Raw genomic sequence first — 20527 nt, 5'->3', positions numbered from 1 at the left:
TGCCCATTGTGTTAACAGTGCCACACAAACGTAAAAATACTATGTACATTTATATTTAAGTATATTTTAATAAGCCTTATTATATTTATTGTACCCTTGCAGAGAGTATTATAATTTTATCATGAAAAGTGTAACCCATTGCATGAGACTTGGTAGATCCCATAAAATATATATGTACATATATATTTTTTCCCACCACTACAAGATGTGTCAATATAGCTATGTCCGTATATCCATCTGTTTCTATACAAACTTATCTTTTAGTATTAAATCAGATACGGATCACTTTATTATATGAATACACTTTTTTGATTTTTCTGATTTGAAACTACTTTATCATACACATAGCTGACATAGAAACAATTAGGCGAAAATTGGTTACAGGTCTCTGCAAGGGTATCAAATCTTCGGAGTGCCGTTTCTTGTTATTAATATTATTAATACTTTTCATGTTTGGCAACAGCTGCATCGGAAAGGGCACCTGGCCGAGGTAAGGAGGGAGAGAAGGGGTGTTGCAGTGTTACAGCTCAGCGACGACGGTATCCATCGGCATCAGTCAATGAGCTACTGAGCTGTGGTCTTTGCGGCATTGCGGCTTTGTAAGTCAGGGCCAGGTGGGCGTGGCATATAGCCTCTTAAACTGCAATCATCAAAGCACAACAATGAATAAGTGTTGATTGTTATACCAACAACAGCAGAAACAGTAGCAACACTTGGTTAGAGCACAGTTAGTTAGTTAGGTGCAACAGGGTTTGCAAACAGCAGTCGATGACCTACTGAAGGGCAAATGCAAACACTCACAGGCAGCTACACATATTCCCCATTATAAAGGATTTCCAGTTCGAATGTCAATAATAAATTGAATTGCCAATATTAATGCTAATAAAAAAATATATGTCAATTAGGTTGCCTTTTACTCCATTTACCAGGGATATATTAAATTAATGCAGAAATATGTGACAGATTCTATAAAGTGTTTAAATTCTTCATCAGTACTAAGTCGTTGTACATACATACGTGTATTATTTGTTATTATTATTTATCATCCTACTTAATTGCAAGAAGATCAATTGAACAGAACGGCAGTAATGGTAGATTTACTTTTGAAAGAAATACAAGCTCATTAAAGTATGTAACGGTATTCCTGTAGTCGGGGTCCCGACTATACCGTTGCCGGCTAGTTTTTTTTTGTAATTTTTCTGATGCTTCTTCAGTGAGAAATGTTATTCGATGCAATGTCTTAATTAATACAAGATTTTCGAGTGAGAGTTACAGATCGTTCAATATTGTAACAAGAGTTAGGTTCAGGATAACAAGGTACTTATATCAAGCGGATACACTTCAAATTGCATTGATCTTCTCTCTTAATACCCGACCCTCGAGTTTAAGCCTAGCTTTCGCTCCTCTTAGCACAAAATGTGCTAACGATGTGGATGTCGTTCAAAAGCAAAGACCCAAAAGTGACAAAGCGAAAATGATTGAAAACTTCAACAGCAGCATTGACGTGTTCACAATTAATAGCTTAAGCCCACAATTCACAATTGTTCACACATAAACGCACACACACATGCGCATATAATGTACCGTACCTGTGCTTTTATTCCCTGTACCCATAAAACAGACAACTGGCTACAATGAAATAAAATTGCGCTAGCAAAAGTTAAGAACATATTGAGCTAGTAAAGTATAAAAAAAGTTATAAAAAAAGATAAGTACATATATCTGGTGGGGTCTGGCACAAGATTTTTATGGTAATTTTTGTAAAACATTTTTTAACAAAATGACATTTCGGTAAATGCTTTATAAAAGTTGAACAATAATAATAATAAAGCCATGAAATTTATTTTGAGAGAAAAAATAAAGTTTAAATAAATATCATATTACAAACATACAAAAAAAAATTACAGCTTAAATTGGTCATTTTTGAAGATTACTTGTTAAACTGTTTATCAGATAAATCAGATACCGCCATAAAAAGCTGAGTTCATTATCTACTGTAGTTTGCTGAAAATCACAACAGTTTTTTATGTTTCCTAATTATTGTAAAAGTTTGAGTTATAACACTTTTGTGTAATGAATGCCATACATATATTACACTCAGGGACCGTAACAATATTAATTTGTTATTAAAAAAATTAAATACAAAAATATATTTTTTTATTCTGTTAAATTTATGATTTTTAATTATTTTAAACTATTTAATTAATAAAAATAAAATATAATTTCTACATTTAGTTTTTATTTAAAAACTAAACCATAACTCTTATATTTCTTTTTTTTTTTTAAATCAGAAAGAAAAGTTATTTTGCCATATTAAGGCCAAGTGATGTATCATATCAAAGGTATTGAGCCACACATCGTAAATGTTTATTAATTTTCGAAGTAAACTTCATCGTTTAAAAAATTTTCACATTCAATGTTTATTAAAGTTTTTTTTTTATCTTATTACAAGAAATAAAAATAGTTTTAAATTTTGCCTTCCATTTAAAAAATTTAATATAAAAGTTTCATAATGATTTTTAAATAAAAATGGAAATTTAATTGTTGAACTAATTTATTTCTTGAATTTATTAAACAACGGAGTTAAAACAATTTTAATAATTAATGAAGTGATTATTTGCGATCCCCGATTATACTTATTAGTAATGGGTATACTCCACACAGGGTACATCATAGTCGATTTTCTTAAGCTTAGAGTTGACTTCTTTCGCATTTATTTACATGCATATACTTATGTATATTTTAGCAATAGATTCAGAGAAATTGAAGTGGACTGTGACTCTTTCCACAATATTCAAATAAGATGAATGTATTTACATACGTGTATCTGAAGCTCGTACATACATACAATAATATATATTTATATAAAATTTATTTTTTTTTTTTGCACTTGCGAAGCGCTGAAAGAGAAACAGACACACGCAACCGCAGACGCCACATCGCACTTGCAGTTGACGTCGCTGTCGCAGTCGCAGTCGCAGTTGTTGCTGCCTCTGCTGTTGCTGCCGTTGTGATCGTCGACGCTGTCGTTGCCAGCGGCATTGAAAGCTTGGATCTGGGCGATCGTCACTTGCCGCCCGCATATCGCTGTGGCAGCGACGCTACGCGACGCGACGTCGACATCTACAGCGTTGATGCTGACAGCGTTTGCATTTACCGTGTGGCGAGTCGACGGCACTCATCAAATTCAATACAATTTTTAGTCGCTGAGTTTAGCTCAACGTCGCTGGTTTAGGTATATGGCAAAGCTCGTTAACTAAGCCTCGCTTTAATATACAACAACAACAACAACAACAGCAACATCGACATCAACAATAACAGCAGTAACAATAACAACAAGAACAATAAAATATACTGTTACAACCGCTCGACATGTTGTTGTTGTTGCAAAATCGACTACAGTAACAACAACTACATTAAAACAAACTTCTAAAAATCAAACTGTGTAACACCAATTCAAAGAATCTAACTTGGCTGGCGAGAAGTATCTGGAAGTTTAAAGATACTTACTGATAGATAGCTTACTAAAGTAAGTTAACCGTTAGTTTAAGTTACTCTGTGCGCCGCGTTAGTTTGTATTTACATATGTGTGTGTGCGTGTGTGCATGTGTGTGTGCGATTTACTACTAATTTCATTAAAGACATGTAAATTAAATCAAATTCGCGTTTGTCGTGAAATTTGTTTGCGCTCGTTTGTGCATCTCTGTGTATCTGTGTATCTGTGTTCATATGTACGTGTATGTATGTATGTGGGAGTGTTTTTGTTTGACAATACAAAATTTACCATATATTTAGTTATTGTTGCTCGTACACACATAGTTGTGGTTGCTGTTGTTATTGTTGCGTGCCAGAGGCATCAACCAAATTACTTACTACAAATTGTCCACGCTCATAACATTTATTTATTGTTCTCATATTCCTTATTTTTGCATTTATTTATTGTTATTTTTGTTGTTTTTATCGTTTTGTTTATATTTATTTACATAAACACATATGTATAAACTATTTATTTATAGTTTTGTTTTTATTTAAAAGTACCTGTTTTCGGTTTTGCCACTGAGACGATTAATGATACACAAAGCTTTTAAAGTTTTTTTTTTTTTTTTTACCTATTATTTATTTTATTTGCGTAAGTGTAAGTGTGTGCGTCTGTGTGTTGCTTTAATTAAAATTTTTAATAGTTATTCGGGGCTTTTTTGTGCTGTTTCTCTGTTTTGATTGTCAAATTAGTGGCTTGGTATTCAAAGCGCTCTTTCGCTCAGATTTGTGCAATTTGTTTATTTTACGCAGTCGCACACGTCGCCTGTCAGAACTGCCGCAAATTGCGACTACTGTTTAAGCCTCATAAATAAAGCGTTGTCTATTCAAACACTCACTTCTATTTATGCGTATTAGTGTGTGTATGTATTGTATATAACTATTTTTAGCTCTTCATTTTATCATTGAGTTGCGCATAAATAAAGCGTAAAGTAACTTTTTTCTTCTTCTATTTTTCAGCTAATTGTATTTAATTATTTTCAATTAAGGCACGAACTAATGCACAGTTTAATTTTGTTCGTTTGTCGCGCACCTCTCACGGTGCGAATTTCCCCTATGTAATCCGACATACTTATAAGAGAGCACTATAGGTATCTAAAATTGCAGCGTTGTTTCTGTATCTCTCAGATAGACTTGCACTTAATAACTTAATGGACAATTCGGAGCGCCACCAAGTTCTGTTTTGTTGTGTGGTGTGTGTGCGAGTCTGAGTAAGACGGCGTAGGTGTGTACAAAGTTTTGTTAGCAGCCGGAAATGGGTAAAAATATGATTAGAGTGAGCCCGGCAAATTTCGAACAAATTTCCCGCAAATTGAGTTTGTTTATTAACTGGCTACGGTTGTTTTCACAGCAACCCCAACACATCGCGTTGGCAAATCTAATAAATTAATTGTTATTTGTAATTTTTCTGTTTATCAGTTCGATGGTTAGTTTGTATGTTATTATTGTTTTTTGTTAATAAAATCGTTAATGTGTAAGCACAATACTTCCTGAATCTCCAACAGCATTCCGCAAATACTAAAAACACAAAAAAACTTAATACATAACTCTTTTAAATTTCTATCTGCAATTAAATAATTATAATTTTATAATCAATTGTCAATTCAATGCATTGTCTAAAACTTGCAATTTAAATATCGATCCATTCATATAAATATTTATTTGCCTCTTAAAACTTAAAATCGTCAGACCATCGGTTCTAACGATATTAAGTATTTTAATACTTACTCGATAAGTATCGAACATATTTACCTTTTATATGACTTATTTAAGCAGGGTTTCCAGTTATCTACCAAAAGTCGAATTTTAGTTTTAATATTCTTTGTAAGTAAGCTGCATACTGTAAGCCAATCGACTGTATGCTAGTCAATCCTACTAGTTGGAGTCTGTTTTAATCACTATCGTGGACTACCGTCCATAATGACTTATACATTTTAACGAACTTGCCATCTTTGAACACAATCGTGATAAATGGAAAATTTACTTCAAAGAATTTAAACAAGCATTCTGAATGCAAAATTTATGCAAGATTTAAGATCACTTGATCTGTAATCAATTCTTTTACAAGCGTTACTAAGTAAATTGTTATGTGGAAGTAAAAAAAAGTTGTAGTCGAGTGTGACCGACTGCGAGATACCTGTGCCAAGGCGCTTAAAACCTTAACACTAACCCAAGCCTTGCAGTCAAGTTGATATGTTAATATGTAAACGGATAGAAGCACATGAATAAACTCGTAGCGAGCTCTTCTTCTTCCTTGTGCTAGTGTCTCGAGAATATCCACCTAGCTTATTGTCCGATCGTGATCAAATATACAGAGAAGATTCGGAGTTCAGACTTCCTACGTGCATAAGTCAAGGCTATAGTTGTAAATTGGTCTTGTATTTCTTTTCGATTTGCTGCGGAGTGGAAGGTATCCGACATTTAAAACAAGTCGGAAAGGCAATAGTCGAGATCCCGACCATAGGATACCCGTTACTTATTTCAATATATATAAAAGTACCTTAAAGAAATTACTTGTATCGATTTTAAAGCATTAATTCCCCATTACTGCCGTTCTACTTGTCCGATCTGGCGAAGCAGTAGGATAATAGCTAATAATAATAGATAACGTTAATTACCACAAATGCAATTGGAGTCTGTATGCCAAATGTGGTTGCTCTACCTCTTATAGTCTCTGAGATCCTTTATTTCATACGGACGGACAGACGGACAGACACACATGGTTTTATCGACTCGGCTGTTGACGCTGATCACGCACTCTTTAGTCTGATCAATTCCTTGCACAACATTAATAAACCCTTAGCCATTGTTAAGTAAAATAAATAAAGAAAAGAGCACAAAATCATCGATAAAATTCGTTTAGCTTGGCAGACCTCCAAATGACTTCCATTACCGTATTGACACTTGTTTGCATGTCTATCAGACTGTTAGACTGGTAGTTAATTAATATGCCGGATCAACTCGCTTCCTGGTAGAGACTCCAAATTAAACGTAAGCCGATAACTAAAATCGTGCTGCGCTAACAGTGCAAGAAGCACAGTGGCTGCCTTTGGGGATAGTTGTTGCAAAAATCATATCTTTTTTATTTATTTATATTTGTACTACTGTTTCCATATGGAAGCTTTAGCTAGCTTTGAAATAGCACTACTACTCTCAATATAAATATCTTGGTAGAATTACTAAAATAACATTCTATTTTCATTTTCAATATTTTTTTAAGACGGACCCCGAAGACAGACCCTGAGGGTGGTCAGCATTTTAAATGCACTAAGTCAAGTAAATGTTCTAGATATCGAATTTGTTTCTAATTCGGTCACTTCAGTGTAACAATATTGGGCCAAAATTTAATTTTTTATTTAAGAAAAAAAAAAAAAAACTATTGATACCTTTTAACCAAAGCTGCAAGTCGGTTCAATTCGGGTTTTTGGGGTTTTCTCGAAACAAAGCTTTGAAGTTATTTATTCCATTAACTCGAACCCGAAACGAGCCACTTTCTTAAATACCACAACCATTTCAGACCCCAAAAAAAAATCCTAATAAAAAAAAAAAAAAATATTTTTATTATAAAATTAAGTTGAATTATGTCCACCGTTTTCATTGTCTGTATAAACAAATTTAATGGATTGGAAATATGAAAGCAAAATTAATATTATTTTTTACCAAACCTAGAGTTAAAGCTTTAGGATCGGAGTGTAAATAAACAGGTTCGTGAGCCGAACCTAAATCCCGGCCTAAGGCTCGAACCACCATATCAAATCTTTTCCAAAACGATGGTGCTTTGCATCGGGGATTTAACTATATTCTATACAAAGTCGGTGAATTTGTACTAAATTATACAAGATTATGACTAAAAAAGCGAATTGAACCAAATTGGGTCAGAATGTATAAGGCCAACTAAATTCATATTCTGTGAGATTGGATGAGATAAAAATCAATAGGCGTCGATTGATACCTCGAACACACAAATCCGACAACGGGTTCAAAAGACAATTATATTAAAAATGTTTAGTGACCTTCTCAAAATTAAATGAAAAGTCAGTTTGTCTGTTTGTTTGTCTGTTTTAAAGCGCTTAAAAAGGCTTCGATTTGACCGATTTGATCGGAATATATTCCTCTTCAAAAATCTAGAAATGTTTGTTCTACGATTTTTTGAAAAACCTGCTAGAAAAAACGCTAAATCCCTCTAAAATTGATACACAAATTTTTAGTGTTGTAAATCAAAATCTTAGATCGAGCTTTGTTTCGAAATAGAAAATCGCCAAAAATAAATATCGAGTAGTCGATATATCGGAAAATAGTAGATCGAGTTGCAAAAATCTAATTAAACAAAAAAAAAATTTTAATTTAATAACGCAATTGTAATCACAAAATACACGCGAACTTTTATTTGAAATCTTATTTTTCTTGCATCGTTTTCATGCCTTATTCAAACTTTAACAATTTTATAGCTTATATATTACGGATTCTTATAAAAATTCTGATGACTGAACTTAATTCTGAAAATTAACTACGATGAAAAAGCCCCAGTGAGCTGTCGATTCTTCATGGAAATCGATTTAATCAACTCAATAGAGTCAAAAAAATCATCGAGTTGAAGTACCCGATAATCGCTTTCGCGAAAATCGAGCTGTCGATATTTCAATATATTTTTACATCACTACAAATCTTAGTATCATGATACGGTATCAGTCACGTTCACCAGAAGTATCTGAGAAATTCAAAAATTTCTGATAGTTAAAACAAAAATATAAAAATTAAAAACAAAAAAATTATATTTGGCACTGCGTCAAAAATAATTTTTATATAATAAGAAGCTCAACCTTTTTGTGCATGGTGCAGAATGTAATTTTTTGTTAAAGTTATATATATATTAAATTGAATATTGTTCGTCACAAAATTGGATTTCAGAAATTTTGAGGCATGGAAAGACTTTCGTCAGTAGACAGCTTCGTAAACTGCTCAAAAACAATTTTTAAGATAAAAATTATACCCAGAATGCTTTTATAAAATTTTGTATTTTTGCAACGACTGTCGGTAAAAGCGGCCACTGTGCAACGCTTTAGACTCGCTATAATGAACCTAATGACCTCAATGAAAATATTTTCGTTTTGCAGTGTGTTCAACGCACGTATTTAAAAACTTGGGTGACATTGATGGCTCTACAATAAATAGTAAAAAATAGCTGTAGACAGTCGCAGTGAAAAGTTGGCTTTGAATACAAATTAATTGTTTGTCGTACCAACGTATATAACTCTCTATGACCATGAAAGAATATTTTTCTCATTTAAATACTTTACGTGTAAGTTCAGATTGTATGCGATAACTACACTGATGAAAACAAATGGTTGTATAAATAAATATACCTATGTGTATAAACATTCGAAATTACATAGGTACTAAAATCAAATATAGAATAGTAATATAATCTTATCAAAAAATTATTTCCAAATCTTACATATAAAATTCCATATCTATTTAAATGTTAAATAATAACTTCAAATATATTGTTTTCGTTGCAATGTACTTAACAGGGAGATGGAGGAATCTCCGACCCTATAAAGTCCGTCCGCGTGAGCGCATAGAGCTACAGCAACCAAAATTGGCACACCGACTTCTATAAACCTCACGCAAGTTTAAGATATAACGTTTTTTTTGGCAATGAACTTTATATATTATTATCTATTATGTTATGGCTGTCGTAATTGTAAAAGCAATACACTTAGAAAAATGTGCCATCGTTGAATTAGGTACGACCGTACTTGAATTTATACCGTTTCGTTTTAAAAATTTTAAGATTGATATGTACTTAAAATCTTGAATTAAGTATAAATCAATTTTTAATTTAAAATTCTGAGTGCCCATTTCTATGACAGATATCAGAAGTAGTAGTCCGATCTTAACCAAACTAAGTCAAAATATATAAGACAATGTCAAATATATAATACGTGACTCTGGTTAAGATATCTCCATAATCAACTGAGTTATTTGTACTAAACTAGTTTAAGATTTTTTTTTACTTAAAATAATTTTTTTCAAGATTGAAAGGAAGTTAAAAATAAGATCATTTCGTACTAAAAACAAGTACATTTTGGAATATTTCTTTTTCATTGTCGCACCTTAGAATTCTCCACTGGTTCTAGCGACGCAAATGTGACGTTAGGGTTGGATCGTTGGTAAAGTCAGCACCTATTTCGAAAGGAAGCTAACCAAGAAAATACACCATTATTAAATGGTATTTAATTTTGGTATTTTTAATAATTTTGGTACACATACTAGTGTATGTTTTAAGATTAAAGCTAAGTAATTATGACAATTTTATGTACTAGAAACAAGTTCATTTTGGGTTTAGTTCAAGATTTTTGTGTACTTAAAGTAGTTTGTTTTCAATTTATCCAGACTTGAATAAAACCCAAAACGTACTTAAAGTATCACCAAAAAGTGTAATTTTAAGATAACCTACGAAACCTACGGTACCTGCGAAAACCGAATATGAAATAAGATTTTTGTTCTCAACTTTAGAAATTCCGAACTTAGACAGCTTTTGAGATCGTTTGTACTTGAATATGGCTTGTTTAAGTATGGAAATCTTGATATTTTTTCTGAGTGTACACATACCGAGTGCATCTTTGATTAAATTAAAATTACATTAAACTATAAATAGTTTGTACAAAAAATGTACCGAAACCGTACCGGTGCAAACGTTTCGGTCTTTGGTTCTTGAAAAATAATTTATTTCGGTTCGGTTCCGGTACTCAATAAGAAACGGTTAATTTCGGTTAACGGTTCCGGTACCGGTTCTGGTATTTTTTCCTGGATCAAATAGTTACCGTTGCTTTTCACGGGGTCAATGATCAAGAAATTTGCGTTTTTCTTAACGTTAAAATCTTTTTTGTGGATCATGTTTAATTCAAATGCAAATCTCTGATAGAAGTATTTGGCAGACAAAATAAAAAAAATTAAACTGAAATTAAAGGCAATTAAAAAAGTTTTAGAAACCTAACAATGCATGATAATGAACTTTATCATTTAATCATGAACATAACTATAACGATAGTGTATGTGTGACCTAATGGATATACGCTATAATTAACTCAAGCTTGAACCGAGTTATCTTTTAGACGTCAGAGGTAGCGACAGAGGCAGTGGCGTCTGATCGGCACTCGCGTCAGTGGCGTTGACGGAAGTTGAAGATTAAAGCCGCCAGCGATGCACTTTATGGGTCGCTCTATAGTTGTGTGATAGTATGTGTGAGTGTGTGCGTGTGTATGTGACTGTCAAGGTCAATTAGCTTTGCTTAATTTCTGTCACTTTTAACGGATGCTATAGAAAAAGAAACAAAAAACTAATTAGACGCTGAATTCGCAAGTCACATCAGCTTACAGTCGCCGAAAATATATACAGGTATACTCAGATTTATGGGGCCACTTGAGAAATAAACTCATATTACTGAAATAAACATGTAAGAATGCCCTAGTCAGACCCTCAGATATCTTAACGGGTATTTGCACACACATAGCACAGATAAACGTATCAAAGCATTTTGAAAAGCTTATAAAATGGAACAAGTTTTTCTTAAAAAGTCCCCGTCTGACGCCTGCCTTAATGTTGGTGGTCTGCAGCCATGAATTTTACAGATTAAAGATTTCTTAATTTTTCTTATACTCATGCCCAACAAACTTTGAACTTCCTGAATCCACTCAGGGCCGGTTTTCAATGCTTCCTTACATTTTATCAAAGATATCATTTCAAATTTCACAATAATTTCTATACATTTTACGTCAAAATATCTCTGATATATAGTTATCAAACCTCCTAACTAGGCAGAGGTGTTTAGGTTCACATCAGATAACAAAAAATTTCAAACTTAGTGCTTGATAGGTTTTGAGTATATATTTCAGCTGTGGTACTATTCATATAAGATACAGAAAAAATGAATTCTTGAAGTATTTGGTAAAAAAAAATTTGAAATTTGCTATACAGGTGTGTTCTAGAAATCTCTAGGGATTTTGAAGAGTAATGTTTTTGAAAATAACCGTATGAAATGTTGTTGTTTCCAAAATGTCGGAGATTTAATATTTTCGAACATATTTTTTTTGCATTCTTATTCAATTTAAAGATATTTTAGTTAAATTTAATAAATATTTAATTATGTCAAATCTTTCAAATTTTTGTAGACAATTAAAAGCAATGGTTTCTTTTTTTCAGGAACACCAACAATTGCTTTTCGATTGCTTTATCGCTCTTATAAATTTGAACACACCTAATAGACATTTTTATTTTATTTGAAAATCAATTTTTTTTTTTCAATAATTTTTGGGCATAGAACATTGCTTTTTCTATGTTTTTATACAGTAAATTTTTAAAACATGCCTGAATGCTCTTTTAAGATTATTTATGGTGAGTGCGCACATAAAACTACTTCGACTTCAGTGACTTCGGAAATACATATTGTATATCAAAAATATGAAATCGCTGACATGTTGTAAACTACGAATTTTTTTGGCTCCCCCCTGCGCACAAAGCTTCCTACGCCCTTGAACATACGCTATATTTTTTTAATAGCAGAGCACGGGCTCGGTCGGATTACGTCGATTAGCTATAAAATAAATTTCAAATAGATTTGATTATAGTTGTCGCACGCCAAAGTACAAAAATTTCATTCCTAAAAATTGTATTGTTCAATAGATGCGAGTACCTTATTTATCTTTCAACTATTGAATTTAATAGACATAATTACAAAATGAGCTGTGCCGATAGGTCGATTAAATAAACTAGTATATTATGCATCCCGCTTTCTGAGTCTGATTTTCTGCATATGTATAAATAGATAAATATTTAATTATTTAGTTAGGAAGACTGTTTACTCCCTATAGCCACGTTCCCTTGAAACTGAGTATCTTCCAGTCAAGCGACTCCCATAAGGAAACTCAATTGTTGATTGATAAGTTTCTGAATTTGTTTCAAGACTCGAAGTATGGCTTAGTCATTATTAAGATAAATATAAAGGCATATGCATTTATTAAGAGTCTACATATTAATTATAAACAATTTGTTTTAAGCACTGTATTTATTTATCAAACGACGTCGTAAAGTAATTAAGTAAGCCTCAAATGATTCGCATTTGAACAATTTATCGGCATAGGTTCAACTAAGAGCGTAACAAAAACTCGACTTAACTGGTTTGTTCCACCCATCCGAAATTTTAAACCGGGTTTAGATAGGAAATAAATTAAAATTCAATTTCTCAAAATCTCAAAAGATATACCACAAATTTAATATTTACTTGGTACAATCTTTGTACAATCGTGAACACTTTCAATTCATGGGTCCTCCGTAAGATAAAAGGTAATTAACTTATTTACTAATAAATAAACGTGCACACTGTTTGTTGAATTGCAATAATAAATGATAATAAAACCTCAGTTGGTTAAACAGTTCGGGAAATTCCAAAAAGAGTCGCATTCCTATCGAATTTCTATTCAAACACATATGTAACAAGTGGGCGGTTACAGTGGGCGTTACAGCACGCTCGACAGTAGAATACCCTGTGCCCAGGTACTTTATACTGAAAGTTGATTTTGGACCGATTGTTCCCATGGCAGCCATATGATATATAGAACCGAATTAAACCAAATTTGGTCAGAATGTACAAAAGCAACTTAAATGCATATTCTAACAGTTTGGTTAAGATATCTCAAAAAAAAAAAAACTTTTTTATACTCAAAGTTGATTTTTGACCGATCGGTCATGTGACAGCTGTATGATATAGTCGACCGATTTGAACGAACTTCAGTCAGGATGGCAAAACCAAGTTAATTGCATATTCTATCAGTTTGGTTAAGATTTCTCAAAAAACAAAAAACTTGTTCATACTAAGACCTAATTTTCGATTGAGCGTCTCTATTGCAGCTATATGATATAGTAGACCGATTTTAACCAAATTTGGTCAGGATGTGTAATACCAGCCCAGATGCATATTCTATCAGTTTGGTTCTGATATCTCAACAAACAAAAAACTTTTTCTTACAAAAACTACATTTTCGATGTATCGTTCCCATGGCAGCTATATAGTGGTCCAATCCAAAAAAAAAAAAAAAACTTGATCTGTCTATGGTAACCAGGAACCTACATACCAAGTTTGAAGTCTCTAGCTCAGACTGACGGACGGACAGGGCTAAATCGACTCGGCTGTTGATCTTGATCAAGAATATATATATTTTTGGTTGGGTCAGCCACGCCCCCTTCTGCCTGTTACATACATTCTGCCAAACACATTATTCCCTTTTTTGCAAATTTTCTATGGGCTCAGACGAAAGCGAAAATGCGTTATTTTTTGCTTTTCGTTTTCTTGTTACCATATGGAAACGCTAGTAGCGACAGGGTACAGGTATTTTTCATACATTTTATTCGCATTTCGGTGTTGTTTTGCTCACAAAATATGATTGTTCCTATGGCAGCTATATGATAAAGTAAATTTGAACCAAATTTGGGCAGGATGTACAGAACCAATTTAAATGCGTATTCTGTGAGTTTGGTTGAGATATCTCAGATTAAAAAAAGTTGTTCATACTAAAGGTAATATTGACCCCGATAGCTATATGATTTGGTCAGATGTACCAAGGATATCCCCTGTTGGATAAAGCATTGTTTATTGGACTTTTTCGCAAATATTCGTATTTTGTAGTATTAAAAAAACCTGTACCCTGTTATTCCCAGCGTTACAATATGGTAACAGCCGAAAAAATGTTCCTGTCGATTATCCTGGCAAGGACGAGCAAAATAAAAAATTTTTTTTTTTTTTTTTTAAATTTCTAAAAATTATTATTCCTGAAAGATTTATGAAGAAACTAAAAAAAAAGCGTTGCGCAGGACTATTCGGGCTAAGTATACGTATGAATGACAAGCAGAAAGTTAGGGTATCTCTGAACTCTGTACAGGGTATTTTTTAGTCGAACACAGCAGGGTTACTATATACTTGAATTTTGGATTTATTTTGTTTATTATTTTTTATTGGGTTGAGTATCCAATGTGCGTTGTAAAGGTAGATCGAGGGAACGGAAAGTTATACATTGATACAGTAATTGACAGTGATAATATCAATTATTACTGAGAATGATAACCAGCAAAGCAGCCGCGTATACTGCCAGCATTCAAGTCGCGACTTCGACGTTGACGATGACGTTAATGACAACGTCGCGCTTGATTGACACTCAAGTTCCGTAAATAGAAGAGAAGCTGTCCAAAACAAAAGCAAAACGAGTGAAAATCCAGAAACATAATACAAATACTTTCGCTGACGATTGTCACAAGCAAATAATCCAATCAGAATAAGTGGGAGATGAGCGCAAAAATAGAATGACAACAAAATGTGACAGCGTCCAGCACAGGGAGGAGTATGACAGACGGAAAGTGAAGCTTGAATGAACATTCCATGATTAATACTCTTAACTAAATAGGATTTAGAGATCGTATATTGCTATTTTTTTTGTGTTGAATGATTATTTCAATCAGTTCATGCGATTACTGGAATGTAAATTAATAGCAGAAGGAAGCAGGCCTTTACTCCTGCTTCTCTCAGTTTTCTTACCGTTAAGTAAGTTAAGTAACACTAAATTTCGATTTAAATTTTCGATATTTCATCGTGGCTTTTATTATATTTAGTAAGGAACATGGGCCTGACTTTTAGTAGTCAAGAGTCTGGGTCAAACATTATCTCAAAAATAAAAATCATAAAAGTAATAAACATCCGCTGTGTTTTATTTAATGTAATGCAGAAGAGGAGGAAGACTATTTGCTCATTTTTTTTGGCGACTTAATGACAAAAAAGTAAATACACACGATCAAAGCACAAATTTTAATAAGAAAATGTTAAAGAACATTTTTGTTTTTGATAGCAAAGCACCGTGGCCGAAAACCAATTAATTTTCTCACGTTTATTCTAATTATTTTATTTTATTTTTTGTTGCTATTTTTGGTAAATAGTCTAATTACCGATTAAAGGTGTAATTATTGTATGGGATAGATATTGTCTAATTAAAAATAATTCGAATTTTATTGAACTTCGGTGATTGTTTATTTAACACAGAATCCATCATGTCACCCAAAGACGGAGCCGGCATGGACTTGTCCAAACATAGCAACAAATACCCGCCTAATCATGCCTCAAGCATGCCTCCAGCGCAACTGGGTCCGGAAAAGGGAGATGCGAGCCTTGCAAAGACAACAACAACTACAACTGCCGCGAAAGCGACGCCTCCGTCAACGAGGACTTGGCGCGAGAAGTTGCGGTTGGTGGCAAATAACATCACGGTTGAGCCCATACTTGCAGCCTACATTATGCCCAGTGTGCTCTCCAATCTGGCCACGCAGAACCTCAACCTAGAGAAGGCGTGTCGTGTGAACATGGCTTACGGGGATGAGATCTGCGATGCACTCACCCGACGCCAAACGGCTAATTATACGCTGTGAGTGAGCTGAGCTTCCCACTTTAAGTTTTAGCCCATTACTTTGAGTTTACTTTGGTCTATTCCCAGTGAGGAGGAGACGGTGCAACAGATGGTTGCGAGAATGGCCGCTTGGAAGACTGTGATTCAGTCTTTATTTCCCTGCCTGCTTATATTGTTCTGGGGCTCCTGGAGCGATCGCCATCGCCGGCGCAAACCCTGCATCCTGATACCAGTGGTGGGAGAGTTCCTCGGCGTTGTCGGCCTCATGCTTTGCGTCTACTTTGAGAATGCGCCAATGGAGGCTGCCGCCCTCACGGAAGCAATATTTCCATCGCTTAGCGGTGGCTGGTTCACCATGCTAATGGGAGTCTTCAGCTATATAGCAGACATCACCACCGAAGAGGATCGCACTCTCCGAATTGGTATTCTCAACGTCTGCTTCTCGGTCGGCGTGCCTATTGGCATGGCATTTAGTGGAGTCCTGCTCAAGTAGGTGATCATCAAATCACATTCTTGTCCTTGCTTAATTATCTTTTGTTCCCGGTCCGGTCCCGGTCCATAGGCAAATTGGCTTCTATGGGGTATTTTCCATATCGGCAGCTTTCTATGTGCTGGCATTTGTCTATGGATTTTTCTTTCTTGAGGAACCCGTTGCACGACCAGAGAAGACCGCCCCACAAAAGAGCCTACTGGCCGACTTCTTTGATAAGGAACATGTCGTCCAGACGTTCCGTGTGGCCTTCAAGAAGGGGGAAAATCAGCGCCGTCAGCGCGTTATCCTGCTGATGATTGTTGTGATGGTAATCATTGGACCGCTGCATGGTGAGATGGCAGTCACATATTTGTTCACCCGATTCCGCTTCAACTGGTCCGAGGTGGAGTTCAGCTTCTTCTCAACTTATGCGATGTTCACTGGCCTGATAGGCGTTATATTCTGCGTGGGTATTCTTTCACATAAGCTGAATATCGACGATGCCCTAGTGGGTGTGCTCTCTAGCACCTCAAAAATCCTTTCGTCCTTTGTGTACGCATTCGCCACGCTGCCCTGGCACATGTATCTAGGTGGTCTTGTGGAAATTTTTAATGGTACCGCCTTCATTGCCATGCGATCGATTGCAACCAAGCTGGTGTCTAAGGATGAGCTGGGCAAGGTTAACTCGCTCTTTGGCGTAGCCGAGGCTCTCATGCCCATGGTCTTTGCGCCCATGTATACAACCCTGTACGCCGCAACGCTTAGGATTTTGCCAGGTGCTTTCTTCCTGTTGGGAGGCGGACTAACCATGTTCTCCGTGGTAATCTTTCTGTGAGTATGTACAAATGAATTGGGAGGCCAAAAAGTTTTTATCCTTGAATTAGAACTTTTTTTATGTTTGAAAACGCTGTATAATCAATGGATGATACGATCAAAAAGCAATACCTGTAAGAAAAAAATTAAAGTTTTTTGGAGATCATCCTGAGGTGGCGCATCGACGATCTATTTTGAGAAATCAGTCAAAATTTAAAAAAAATCCGACACAATTCTGAGTCAACCCCTAATTATTTGACTGATTTCTCAAAATAGATCGTCGATGCGCCTCCTGAGAATTGATATTTTGTACGGATATTGATTTTACATCGAATCATCCGTTGATGATACCGCGCTTTCGAAAATAAAACAAGTGGGCGGTTATAGTCGAGCACGCTTGACAGTAGGATACCCCGTGCCCAGGTACTTTGTGCTGAAAGTTCATTTTGGACCGATTGTTCCCATGGCAGCCATATGATATATGGAACCGAATTAAACCAAATTTGGTCAGAATGTACAAAACCAACTTAAATGCATATTCTAACAGTTTGGTTAAGATATCTAAAAAAAAAAAAAACTTTTTCATACTAAAAGTTGATTTTTGACCGATCGCTCATGTGACAGCAGTATGATATAGTCGACCGATTTGAACGAACTTCAGTCAGCATGGAAGAGTTACGCATCAAATTCGAGTTAGCCAAAGGCTGCTGCAGTGCGCGCGAAACTTAAAATAAAAGACAATGTCTAATTTTATGAGATTTTTAAAGCGGAATATGTTAAGTTTTTTTTTACAATGATAGTCAGCAGAAACTTTTTGAATATATGTGTGAGGAATTGGAAATATTAATAATTAAAATAATTATTTCACAGCTTTCAGTGCTCGGCAACGATGCAAAAGTAGCGATGATCGCTTGTGTTTTCATGCAATTTTATGCATAGCAATCAGCTTCTGTCCGACTTTATTGAAGTGAAGTAATATGGAATTTTGGCATGCAAAAATACATAATTATATATTAACGCAATTATATTTTAATCATTACATGACATCGATTATATTTTTGCTTATAGTCTTGTTTACACTCGAAGCGAACTGAAATCGTTACGTTTTCCCTTTCTCCTCGCTGAAAATCAGATGTTATGTTATGTACAGAATTTTGGTATTTTTGTTATCGACATACGTATTAAATCGACCGTGCGCTTTTATTGAGCCCTGTTAAACCAAATCAGCTGCTTATAAACAAAAAAAAATGACAAAAACTAATTTAACCAAATAAAATGCAGGAAAGCGTTAAATTAATTATGTTTGTTTTTTGTATTTATGTAATTTCATAGTTATGAATGCTTATTGCATATATTCAATTTTATATAATTTATATTATCATTGAAGAAAGTTTTAATTTATTTTTTTATATTTTTTCAAATCTGCGTTCTTCATTTTATTGGCATTTATAAGCTGCACCTTATCCACTTTTCCAAAATCATCAAAACAACGCTTTCGTGTTGTGCTCTTAATTGGCGCGCTCATATTTTTACATATTTGACTGACGGAAATAGGTTTGAAACCTATTTCCAATACATAATTTCGAAGAGTGGCTTTAACAGTGCCATGTTATAGTTAACACAACTTTATGCTGATAAGTAGCGTTTCGTAGCGAGAAGGGTGAACCAAAAATCAAATTGAAAATCGGTAAAATTTTTTTAACATATCTTTTCTATGAAGTTTTTGATTTCGCGGTCGTTTCGGGTACTATTTCGTACTGCCTTTGTGCGCGCCTTGCATATAAACGTACAGATGCTGTCTCGCTCGCACGTTCAGTTTGCCATGCAAATATAATTATTGAATTTAATGTATTTCCGAAATATTTTCTCTATCTTCTCTTCTCTCGGAGTTGACCTGGCAACTCTGTGTTATCCGTTCTCCGAACAAACCAGCTAAAACGCTGGCTTAATTTTATCTAGCTAATTTAGCAACTGTTTTTTTTATATGGATTTGACATTTAGTGCACAGCTTTTATCCGATGTCCATACCTAGCTTTAGTACAACAACTTTTTTGTTTCTTTAAGATATCTCAACCAATCTGACATGATATAAATTTTGGCTGGTCTTATATATCCTGACCAAAATTGGTCTTGAAAATTTATGACAGAATAATTTAAAGCCGAAACTTAAAATTTTTACATGAACTACTTTTTTAAAAAATAAATTCTGCACTGGGCAAAAAAACAGTCTTTGATACATAGAATCGGGACATTTTGCGCAAAGTAATTCATGTACTAAATTGAAAATCGTTAGTCACAAAATTGGACATCAGAAATTTTGGGGCATGAAGGGCTTTCGTCACTACTCTTTTAGTACCTCGTAAAGAGATTTTGTATACGCTACAAGGATATAAAAACCATTCAATTTTTAACTTAGCTTTTGTTCCTCCTTTAGCTGGATGTACCGCTTCCAAGTTCGGCAGCGTCGCCGGGAAAAACCCAACGATACGGAGCATGGATCCTTTCGGGAAACCAATGGCAATATTAATGCCGTGGAAGCGCTGGCGTTGGCCAGTGAAGCCAAGGGACAACTGAATGGTATTATTGCTAATGTGATACACGAGTCTTTGGAACATTCGGAGCCAACGACTACAACGATAACGACGGCAATGACGACGACGACGACGACGACGACTCCGTCAGTGCTAAATGGTATTGAAAATCGTGGATTTGTGCTGGACACATTGGATGGCAAAGTTAAGGATGCCTAGAGATGTCGGCCCACAGCCGTCTGTTATATATGTTGTATAATTATTCTGTACCTACTTATGTTGACCTTTTAACCGAACTGCAAACTGATTGTTGAGTGTCAATCTGCAAACTTCCTGACACTTCCAAATTGGTTGCCTAGGTCACGTATTATCTGTACCTAAGCATCGTACGCTCTGTAAATTGTTAGCCCTAAGTTCCAAAACATGTTTTCAATTGAATTTGTAAAGATATTTTTTTTGTGCGCGCACTAAATTTTTTTTTGTTTTTTTTTTTTGTTGATTAGCTTTAAGGCTGTAAGTGTATTGAATAAATTTAATAACGTCCAATCCGGGGTTAACCTTTGACAGAGTACGGATGTGGCTGCAGGATATGCCGGAACAAGGACAGCCTATTTGGCTATTGATTACTATTGTAATCAGTTTTTGTGGCCCAAGTGTAGCGACAATTACACACACACACACACACACACACACAAAACCGACTTTCTGTCCTGGTTATCTACATAGGT

General features: G+C 34.6%; 1 protein-coding gene across 2 annotated transcripts; it reads left to right on the top strand.

Moving 5' to 3' along the window:
* The first annotated feature begins 3207 nt into the window (after nucleotides 1-3207).
* Nucleotides 3208-20345, top strand: LOC117786260 (solute carrier family 46 member 3). 2 transcript variants are annotated; one of them, XM_034624420.1, is made up of 5 exons: nucleotides 3208-3529; nucleotides 15623-16001; nucleotides 16071-16472; nucleotides 16546-17286; nucleotides 19703-20345. In XM_034624420.1, exons 2-5 carry the CDS (start codon nucleotides 15631-15633, stop codon nucleotides 20016-20018), a joined length of 1830 nt encoding a protein of 609 aa, XP_034480311.1. In that variant the 5' UTR covers nucleotides 3208-3529; nucleotides 15623-15630; the 3' UTR covers nucleotides 20019-20345. The 2 variants fall into 2 exon arrangements, with proteins under 2 accessions (XP_034480311.1, XP_034480320.1); XM_034624429.1 differs by having other exon boundaries at nucleotides 3211-3235.
* The last annotated feature ends 182 nt before the right edge of the window (nucleotides 20346-20527 follow it).

The sequence above is a fragment of the Drosophila innubila genome, chromosome X (assembly GCF_004354385.1).
Source record: "Drosophila innubila isolate TH190305 chromosome X, UK_Dinn_1.0, whole genome shotgun sequence".
Taxonomy (NCBI): domain Eukaryota; kingdom Metazoa; phylum Arthropoda; class Insecta; order Diptera; family Drosophilidae; genus Drosophila; species Drosophila innubila.
This window is presented reverse-complemented; position numbering and strand designations above follow the sequence as displayed.